At 34.1% G+C, this 11,998-nt stretch overlaps 1 protein-coding gene across 1 annotated transcript; it reads left to right on the top strand.

The window, feature by feature from the left end:
- Positions 1–9,157: 9,157 nt before the first annotated feature.
- LOC141680234 (uncharacterized) lies at positions 9,158–9,808 on the top strand. Its single transcript, XM_074486518.1, has one exon. The coding sequence runs from the start codon at positions 9,158–9,160 to the stop codon at positions 9,806–9,808; it is 651 nt and encodes a 216-aa protein (XP_074342619.1).
- Positions 9,809–11,998: the final 2,190 nt, after the last annotated feature.

Raw genomic sequence — 11,998 nt, forward strand, 5'->3', positions numbered from 1 at the left:
ATCCTGACTTGATTTACTGAGAAGACAAGTTACAGATTCTGCATTAGATGAGTTGAAATCAGCTAGGTACACATTTCCTTTTCTCACACCAGTGAGAACCACTTTGTTGTTTCTTTTATTAGTCACAACGCAGGCTTCTGAGTTGAAGGTTACTGAATTGCCTTTATCACAAAGCTAGCTGATACTCAACAGATTATGTTTGAGACCTTCCACTAAAGCAACCTCCTCAATGATGACATTGTCCTTTGAAATCAAGCCATATCCCACAGTATAACCCTTGCTGTCATCTCCAAAAGTAATACTTGGGCCAGCTCTCTCCTTAAACTCTGTGAGCAGGGTAGAATCACCAGTCATGTGTCTTGAACAACCACTATCCAAGTACCAAAGATTCTTTCTATTTCCCTGCACACATCAAAATCAGATCAAGTTGATTTTGGTACCCAAGTTTCTTTGGGTCCTGCCTTGTTAGCTTTCTTTTTCTATTTCTTAGGCTTTATCTCATTTGACTTGGGAATTTCAGATTCATCCTTAGTCATTTGAGCTGGGCCTTTGAAACCATTCATTGCAACAGAATTATTATGCATATTATGACTAACAGGAAATGGCATGATTTGTGTAAACATGTTATTCTAGTAAGGCATGCTAAATGGCATTTGTGGCATACTATATGCAGTATAATAAGGATTAGGAGCAAATGGCATATTAGCAAACTGTGCATTCATGTTCTGTGTAGACATAGCATTAACAGGCATGGGAGGTATGGCATTCATGTTAGGAAATTGAGGTTGTACATACATGGAAGTAGGCATGGCAGATTTGCAATTAACAGACAGATGATTTACACTACCACACTTGACACAAATTTTTCTAGGAGCATATTTATCAGGTGTGTAGTTATTGTGTTTGTTAATCCCTACTTTACCATTCCTATTGTTTTTCTTTTTAGTCTCTATTCTTACCTCAATCTTTTCAAGTCTGTCACTTAACTGTTTGACAGTCATATGACCAACATTAGCCTTTTTCCCTTTCTTTATTTAACTCGACTCTCCTGAAATAAAGTTCTTGGAAATAGACCCATACTTCTCATTCATCTTAACTAGTTTGGCTTTACTAATGGGCTTGCTCACAGCCGACGGATGATGATTTTCATCATTCGACGAATAACACTTTTTGTTATCCAACGGATGATCCTCATCATCCATCGAGTCTACATCTGTTAGCAGTCCATCTACCAAATTAGGTTCTAGTTTCTCTTTATTCTTTTTCCAGGCTTCATCATAGAAGGACTCGATTCCTTGAACTTTGGTGATTTGAGCATGGACATCCCTGGATGTTTTCCATGCCTTAATCACCTCTTGTTCACGCTCGAGCTGCTTCTTCAAAATTTCTTCCTTTTTCAAGGACTCAGTTAATTCCTCCTTGGCAATCTTACACTCAATTTTTAATTTCTCAAAATCAATAAACTGAGACTCAAGCACATTATTCCTCTCACTCAAAAACAAATTATTTTCTTTGATTTTAGCATTTTCTTTAGTAAGAGACTCAAGTGTAACACACAAATGATATAACTCTGTAGACATGTCATTAATGGCATCATTACACTCAACTTTAGATAAATATGCAAGGTTTGTAGTAATTACCTGATTACTTGAGGAACTAGTTTATGTCTCATCAGACTTGGCCATTAGGGCTAGATTGACATAGCTGACATCTTCATCTTCATCCAGACCATCTGCTGCCCAGTCATTTTCTTGTGTAATAAAAGCCCTTTCCTTTTGCTTGAGTAGATCAAAGTATTTTTTATTATAATCCACAGACTCAAACTTTTTCTTACTGGAATACGACTTCCTACACTCACTGGCAAAGTGCCCTACCAAGCCACATTTGAAACATTTGAATTTTGATTTATCCACCATGTTTCTATTTGGCTTGGTTGCTCTAAAGTTCTTCTTGAACTTGAGCTTGGAAAATCTCCTGGAAAGAAAAGCTAGGTGCTCATCAATGTCCTCCATGTCATCTTGGCTCAATAAATCTTCACTTTCTATTGCAAGCCCCTTGCCCTTGTTCTCACAGACCCTTGAAGTTGATTCAACAGCTTCCATCTTCACTTCCTTCTCCTTTTCCAACTCAGCAACTAGTGCAATGGATCCTCCTTTCTTCTTTCCTCTCTCCATCCTTTCATCCTGCTCTATTTCAAGCTCATAGGTTTTCAGGATACCATACAGTCTCTCCAAAGTAAACTCCTTATCATCTTGTGAGTTTCCTAATGAGATTGTCATTGGTTTCCATTCCTTTGGAAGAGATCTAAGGAATTTCAGATTGGAATCTTTAGTTTGATAGACCCTTCCATGCAACTTTAGTGCATTTAGTAGTTTCTGAAACCTACTAAAGATGTCAGTGAGAGACTCACTTTCTTCATTATGGAAATGCTCATATAGCTGAATCAGGAGCTGCATCTTGCTTTCTCTAACTTGCTCAGTGCCATCACAGATGATCTGTATTGTATCCCAAACTTCCTTGGCAGTTTTGCTGTTTATAATGTTGTCAAACATATCTCCATCAACTCCATTAAACATGATATTCATGGCCTTTTTATCCTTCCTGACTTGTTCAATGTCAGGATCAGACCATTCATGCCTTGGCTTGGGGACTGATGGCTCGTTTCCTGTTTCAGCTCTCATTGGAACATGAGGGCCTCTTTCTATGCAGTCCACATAGGCCTCATCTTGAGAAAGCATATGAAGATGCATCTTTACCTTCCGATGATGGTAATTATCTTTATCCAGAAAAGGGATCTCGACTCCAATATCCTTCTTGTTCATCTTGCTGTATTATTTTGATCTTTAAACTCTTTGTAAGTTAAGAGCTTTCTCTGATACCAATTGTTAGTCCTTTAACAATATGACAAGAATTACAGAAGGGGGGGTTGAATGGAATTCTTGAAACTTTTTCTTGAAATAAAATGTTCTAACTCAAATATAAATATAAGTGTATTGATTAGCACAATGCGGAATAAAACTTAAGTGAATCAAAACACAAGTAATTAAAAACAAGAGTCTTTAAAAACTTTCTGGTGGATTTGAATGATTCCATCAGAGATATATTATATATCGAGAGAACCCTGTGTGCAAATATGCTCACAGCTGCTTACAAATATTGAACTACTGAGAATACAGAAAAATGCTAATAATTTTGCTTACAAATGTTTCTCTTTTTGTGTTCCCAGATCTCTGTTTCTATTTGCTACTTCGTGATTTATATATTACCAAGATTACAAAGTCAAAAGACAGGATCATCATAAAAACCATCGAGTCTAATACTTTGCTACTTTGTTCTCTATTAACCAGTTAATAGGCTTCATCATTCCATTTGCATACACTTCGACGCATGTGACTATGTTGTCACTGTCAACAGATATTTGAATTCTTTATCCATTGAGTACATGATCATCCGTCGAGTTTATGATCATCCGTTGATGGCTTTATTGATCATCTGTCGACTACTATATTGATCATCTGTTGATAGCCATTTGATCATTCGTCGATGGCTTTGTTAATCATTCGTCGGTAGCTATTTTACAAGACATCATCTATGTACAATCAATCAACATATTCTGCATATCTAGTTAAAGTCAACATGACTTATATGCTACTATAGAATCTATACAAAGGTGTATGCAGAAATGTGCTATAGACTCATTATTACATAAGCTACTCACTCGATGGATAATAGGTCATCATCCGTCGGGACTATATGAGTTAACCGTCGGGACTATAATTCTTATCCGTCGAGTGCTACATTATTTCACTAAGTAAAATCTACTAAGGTGTTTTGTTCATGAAATCATCAAGTACACAACATATACACATCACTAAGTTAATTGAATAGCGAAACATGAGGGAATGAGGTTTAATATCCAGTAGCTATTGCAAACGTTCATAAGCATGAATTACTAGAATTACAAAGGAAATATAATTAGTAAGCATTATGCTGGTCCTTTTTAAAACAGTAAAGTAGTCAGGATAAGTGTAAGTAAGTAGGCTTCACCACCACACGTTTATCATGTCCATAGGGTATATATATGTGTATACTCAGGAAGAGTAATTTAAATCCATTATATAAATAAAATGGAGACTTGAGTTGAGTTATATAAGCAACAGATTGAATATAAGGTCAGCAAGAGATTGTTAAGTAATGATTGATGCTGCGAGTAAAAGTTTATGAAAAGTTGTAGGGTTGAAAGATCAACTAGAGGAAATGAAGTGAGATACTTGAATATATCATTATCTGATCCTTAGTATGATTTTGAGGACATAATCCTTTTAAGGGGGGAAGGATGTAACATTCGGGATATCGCGTGTAATTATTTTTATTAACAAATAATTTTTATATGATTATTATGTGATTTTTAGTGAATTATCTGATGATTGGTGTAAATATGTGAATGCTTATATGTGATACAGTATAAGTTTGCTAATTTTATTATGACCAGAATAAAATGTAGATAATTACGGTATTTTTTTGGTAATTTTTGGGCTGTTAAATAATTTTATATTGATTTATGAATTTATTAATCATTTTCTAAATAATTACAAAATTATTTTATAAAGCTGGGAATCGTCCGACTTCAACCGTTTTTAAACTCTTCCGAAAACTCCTTCATAACCTAATCTGGTAATTCCGGACATTTTCCGTGTTTTGACTTTTTCGATCCGGATTACAGTTTGACCCGTGCGCGGCCCGGCGCAAGATTTTCGATACGATAATCATTTCGGTGAACCAACAAAACCTGTATTTTCGAAAGACGAGATATTATTACATTAATTTCGTATAGAGTGTTTTCTAAAAAGTCCGGTTGGGATAATTATCCAAAACTAATATCAAATCGGATCGTTTTTGCAGTTACTTAGCGGCTAAGTAACTAATTTAACGAACCAAAACGATCCAATATTCCATAAATATATATAGCCCTTCTATTATTTTATTTTATTCGGATAATCACAATTAGTCAGTAAAATTTTGCAAAATACAGAGAAAATGTCGAATTAAAATCGCGTTCTTGAAAATCAAACACACGAACGAAGGCGTTATCGAACTCCGATTTGGGCGTGCAACATATCAAAACGAAGCTCTCGAAATCTTCTTTCTGAATCAACCATTTGTTTTTGCCCAGAAATCAAGGTATTTTTCTGATTTAATTATTTAAATTCGAATTAATTATGGGTTAAAATATGATTTTTTGTTCTTGATGTTTTTGATATGATTTGATGGCATAATCGTGTAGATTATTTCTTCCTGGTCATTTTGGTATATTATATGATAAATTTGGAGTTCAATAACATATAGAAAATGAGGTTTGATTCTCAGATTGTTAAATTAGGGTTTATAGATGATGAATGTTCTTAATTTGATTTGGTATTTTTAAATTCGTGGATTCTAGGTATGATTGGTTAGTGCCAGCTTGTAGATCGTCCAAAAACAAAGCAATTCATGTGTTTAACAGTCGGGTTGGAAGTCTGTGTTGTGTTGGCCGGATTTTCGAGCTCCTGCCGGCGTCAATGGCGGCGATCGCCGGAAACGGAGCTTCAGCACGGGTTTTGACCTTTGAATGCTGGATTTTTGTTGCTGCAACGAATCAGAACTGATTGATAATTGAATTAGCCTCAAACCACCTGTGCTGGGCTGCGAATTAGATGGCCGGAGTATTTTCCCGGTTGCCGGAAAATCCTGCCGGATTCTGGGTTCTTCGCGACCCAGAATCTTCATACCCGGTTTTAATCCTAATTTGTTCAATTACATTCTGAAATACTGTTTTTACAATTTAACCCCCAAAGTTTCTGAATTTTTGCAAGTAAGGGATGCCTGTTTTAAAAACTTACAGAAAATGGATTTCTGTTTTAAATTATTTTAAAATGATATTTTTATTATTTTGAAAATCAGAAAAATAGTTATTTAATTATTTTAAATTCAGAAAATTATTTTAATCATTTATTTATTCAAAAATAAATCGAAATTATTTTATTAATTAATTTTAATTAGTTTTTAATTATTTTAATTAATCGATTAATTTTTTATTAATTGATTAATTAATTATTAATTAATTTTAATTGATTTAATAATTAGATTTAATTATTTATTTTGATTTAAAAATTCTGAAAAATAGTTTCAAGCTTTAAAATATTATTTTAAATTATTTTCAAGGCTCGATAATTATTATAAAATTATTTTAAAGTCAAATTCGAGTCTTCAAACCCTATTATTTAATTATAAAATGATTCGGAGTCCAATTTTAATTCCAAAAAATGTTCAAAAATTCGTAATAAATGCCTGGAAAATTATTTTGACCCCGAATCTTCTTTGAAAAATTATTTTGATCGAATATCTTACGTGTTATGTGCTACGTGTTCACTTATTGATGCGTTATATGCCTATGTGATTATGGTTTGACTGTTTTATTCATAACTTTCAATCCGTAAATCGGATTTGGGTAAAACGAAGGGTAAATGAAAGCTTATGACATCTATGTGACGATTAGAATATTATGAGTATGATTAATTGATAGATACTTATGATGCCTAGCAGAGTCAGCGAGGCATAGAAAAGGGGACCAATGATCTATAAATAGAATCAAAGCGTAGAAAGAGAAGGAAAGTGATTGATAAATAGAAGCAAGACATAGAAAGAAAAGAAAGGTGGTTGATGAGTAAAACTGTTATATGAGTACAAGTAAAGTGGAAATCGTCGATGATAAGGCAAGTACTTCTGAACCTTTCTTTAAAGATATATTGCAAATATTTTCGAACTGTTTCATAACATGTCGCTATTATTCAAAATAACTCCTGTTTTATATTACAAGTGCTTTAAACTATTTAACCTTGAACCCTGATTCTTCTTGATCTTGAGCCATAAGCTTTGTTCTTCACAAACCATTGATTGTTGAATTTCCAGATATGACCCAAACACATACGATACTACTCCATAAATACATATCTACCACATACTGATTCTGATATTGAGTTTCTTAACATACAAACCCTTATTCCTTGTTTAACAGAAGACCAATTCTTGGAACCCTTGAACCCTTGGTCTTCTACTTTCTGATTCTTTCCTTGATTGAAAGCCAATCTTTTGGAATCCCTTGTTATACCTACTTGGTATTATGAATCACCCTATGCTTCAAGATAAATGTTGTTTATGATCTAGCTTATTAATTTACATTGTTTATCATATTGAATTGTTTTAGAATTGGATAGTTTTATAAATGTGGACCAGATTCATGGTCAGACCAGATTCGTGGTCATAATAGGCCAATGCGTGCCTCGGATCCAGTATATTGAGCAAAGCTGGGAGCCTTGCTCGGGGTTAGTGCGTGATTGATCAGCAGCCTAACCTTGGTTTTTAAAATGAAAAGTGAATTTCCAATTCTAATCATTGCTTATTCAGAAACTTGATTCTTCTGAATCATTTCAATTGGTAATTGTTTAACCTCAATTGCTGATATGATTACTTGCTGAGCTAGTAAGCTCACTCTTGCAAAAAATTTTATGTTTTCAACAGTTGAAGAAGAAAGTGTTGGTAACAAGGATTCCATGTCAAGTGCACGAGCTAGGATTTCTGTGTAAGTTGGATCGAGCTAGCAGGAGTTCTATATTATAGATGAGTGGTGTAAGATTGTAAGTACGATATTATTAATAATTATAAGTTGAACTAGTTAGGTTTTGGTATGATGTAATAAAGGGTAAGGTTGTGGCTTATTTTCATACTTTAACCTGTTGCGATCTGTGGTTGTGTACTGAAGGATCTTTTCATATAATACTTTATATACAGGTTTAAATATTGTGGTGCGTGTGGTGAGCCCCAAACTTCTGGCTCGGGTTTGGAGGGCGTTACACTAAGAGCAACTCCAACAGATTAGCTATTTGGAGTCTTAAAGTCTAATATAAGGAATACGGAGAAAAAACTATTCCAACAGTATCCTAGTGATTCCTTAAATCACTAAGATCCACTAAGATCTTCTTCACATTACTTATCTTTAGCTAACATCTCTCCTCTTCTAACTTTTATTTTATAATATATATTTAAAAAAACACTTTCTCTTTCTTCACTTAAATAATAATGTTACTTTTTAATGATAAAATATTGTATAAGGAATGAATATAGGTAATATTGTTGGAGTTGGGAATAGTTATTGATGTCTTAAGTTACTAAGATCCAATATTTTATATTAAATTTAGGGAATGAATTAAGAAGTTGTTGGAGATGCTCTAAAGGCCCTAAATCCTAAACAGGTCCTAAATCCTAAACCCTAAATTAGTGTACCAATCTTCTAAAACCCAAATTGGATATATTGAACTCTAACCATTAATAAAAAAATTAAATTACGGTCAAGAGTTTGGTTCCTAGGGTTTAGGGCCTAAAGGCTCTGAACCCTAGATTCAATTAGGGTTTAGGTTCTAGGATTTAGCCCTAAATCCTCTACCCTAAACCCTAAATCAGTTTACCTATCTTCTGAAACCCAAATATGATATATTGAACCCTAAAGTTTAATTATTAAAATCTAAAAAAAAAATTAACTATTGACTAATTAATGTCATTTAAATTTTTTCAACAGGTAATGACATTCAAGAGAGTGTTTTGGGATTTCAAACTAAGCATAGATGGATTTGAGCATTGTAGGCCGGTCAACTTGGATAGACGGGACTCATCTTTATGGGCCATATCCTGGTGTATTATTGAGTACCATAATAGTGGATGGATTTACTCACATTCTTCCACTGACATTAGCTATTGTTGAAGTCGAGAATGTGTCTAGTTGGGGGTGGTTCATGAATCGAATGAGGAAGTTTGTAGCAGGTAAGAGGCATGGCATTTCTATCATTTCTGACAGACATGCTGGTATCATGGATACTATGCAATAGACGGGATAGTGTGAGCCACATGATCACCATCAGTTCTGCATCAGGCACCTCGCTACAAACTTCGCTAATGCACATAGGAAAAAGGGCTTGAAGAAAGATTTGGTTAAATTGGCTTCTCAAGTGCAACCTAAAAATTTTGAATTGTTATGGAACCAATTAGTGGAAATAGAGTCAAGGACAACTGAATGGTTTGAAGATAAAGCTTTGGAGGAGTGGAATTTAGCATATGATTGGGGGAAATGTATGGGATCATGACCACAAACCACGCCGAGAGTTGGAATAATACAATAGTTAATGCAAGAAATCTTCCTATCACTTCCTTGGTTATATCGTTGTTTGAAATGGTCATTGATTATTTTGATGCAAGGCATGTGGAGATAGCAACACAGTCTCTCAATGGAGGTATTTTTACCAAGTATGGCACTATGAAATTGAATCGGGCTATAGCACGTGCAAGCCGATATCAAGTCAAATTATTTGATAGGGACACGTGGCTATTTCAAGTAACTATAAGAAAAGATGGACTAAAAGGAGGAAACAACCATACTATTCGGCTACGTCAGTCCACTTGTACATGTGGGAAGTGGCAAAACTATCATATCCCTTGCTCTCATGTCATATCTTGTTGCGCGTATGTGAAAATGAGATATGATAATCTTGTTGACGATTGTTATAAGTTGGAAAATGTCTCAAATATTTATAGCGGTGTGTTCGAACCAATTCCTAACAAAGGTGATCCATGTTGGCCAATTGCAATTAATTTTCCAAAGCTTGTTCATGATGAGGATATTCAAAAGAAGAAGGGGAGAAGGAAAACAACAAGGTTTAGAAATGAAATGGATTTTCAAGCACCACACGGGAAGAAAATCAATCAGCTCCTTCAATATTAAATTAAGTTTTAAGTTACTATGAATGTGGAAGACTCTGTAATTTAATTTAAGTTGCTATGAAATATTGAATATTTGAAAGTTGGAAAATTATCTTCTGTCTATCTACTTCAAAAATTATCTCTGTTGGTTTGTTCATTTTCTTATGTCATTAAAATTTTATCTGAAGTGTAGTATATAAATGCAGTGGCATTTCAATTAATGTAATAACCTTAAAGTTGGACAAGGAGTGAGGGAGTGAAATCAAACACACACATTAAAATAATTCATTTCCAAAGACAAAAATGCATTAAAAACTTGTGTTGTAACAGAAACGCATGGTAGTGACACGTTTGTATCATCGGAAACGTAAATAAAAATTGCGTTTGTGGTTAAAACACATGTTAAAATGCGTTTCTCGTGTAATTTTTTGCCATGCTTTATTTAAATTTATACATTGCCCCTGTCAATCAATTTAATTCACACAATAAATTAAAAAAATATTTCCCTGCCAGCCAATTAATTGACACAACAAATTAAAACAATATTTCCCTGCCAGCCAATTAATTCACACAAGATAATACAAATTTCAAAAACCAATTGCGTAAAACAAAATTCAAGCATAATTGTTAAAACAACAAGGTCCCAAGCACACTTCCAAAAAAACCAACAGGCTGGTAAACCAAAATCTAAAATAGTAAAGATATTATGCATACAAGTTAGTCTTCATCATAATTACATAAAACCAAACATGGATAATATATCTTTATAGTTTCCATACTACCACTAGATTGAACTAATATATTATTAATGATTTACGCATTTATGCCCATCGGTACCATATTTGGTCTTTTTTAGCCTCTTTGAATGCCTTGGCTCATAATATTGACCATATCTTCGAACAAGACCAACTATTGGATAATTAACTTCTAGTGAAATAGTAGTCTGTGAGGATGTCGTACCATCAGTATTAGGTATAAGGTCTACATTCTGCTTAACAGGTTCCAGAATAGCAACTTGAACATCCTCCTGCGTTGGAAGTTGTTAGTCGCTAAACACGCGCTATAATACATGCAAGTATACGCATTCGCAAGTAATATAGAATTTTTTCTAGTTCATTCTCACAAAGACTGGCTTGGTTAACTAATTAATTTATGCACTTAAGCAATAATGTATGGTTATTATTCAAGGCTAAGACGATAACAAATTGAGGTTGTTTATAACTAAGGATTAAATTAACAATTATAACTAGGAGATTAAAGATGATTGAATTAATATCTATGACAAACATGGGATTCTAACTTCATTAAATAATTTATTCAATAGCCTTTTTGTTCTTAACCTTAGCATGTAATGGTGATGACACTAATCAGATAACACGAAACTGATAAACGCCAACTTTCGTTGCACGAATACCATACTACCAGACATCCACAAAATAGATAGAAGCTGAAGACACCAATTATATTGAGACCCTATATGTCTATAGAATTTGACAACATAACGGTTTAAGCACAAGTTATCTATCTTGATTTCATAGGGCAAGTAAGATGGTTAAAATTACCTACGAATCATGCATAACAATTAACACATGAACCTATGCTAGCATGGCAAGTTCTAAATCCTTAAATTCACTGTCGCTTCATTAAAGATTAACACACTATCTTATAAGTTCGCGACGCTCATAAGACGAATACGCACAACCAACACTAGGTTATCATATAATCACCACATACTAAGGCATCGAAACAAATTAACTAAAGAAATCCATAAATAAATCCGTTAGAACTCCACGGTAACGATTAGCCCATAATCGAACTCATCATCAACGTGGGTTCCGATGAAAGCATGGTATAACAAACATAGTCTTTATAACGAATAAACAAAACCAAGTTAACACACGAGTATAGGTTCAACAAAATAAGAAACGAGCATCCAAGATTACAACTTAAAATAAAGATTCACAAAAATAAACTAAATCATCTTCGCCTTTGTTGAATGGTGCTATAGGTCTCTTGTCGTCTTCTCCTTGCGCTCTGATATGTCTCAGACTTGATTACATATAAAAAACGACCTAGAATTGTTTATATAGCAGCCCCATGCAATCTACAAGTCTTCCAATTCGAATTAGAATAGAATCAGGATTCTGCAAAAATGACCCGGCGCGGGCACGCTGCCTTTCTGACATTCTGGCGCGGCCGCGTGCTTGACCAG

This window comes from Apium graveolens, chromosome 8 (assembly GCF_009905375.1).
Source record: "Apium graveolens cultivar Ventura chromosome 8, ASM990537v1, whole genome shotgun sequence".
Taxonomy (NCBI): domain Eukaryota; kingdom Viridiplantae; phylum Streptophyta; class Magnoliopsida; order Apiales; family Apiaceae; genus Apium; species Apium graveolens.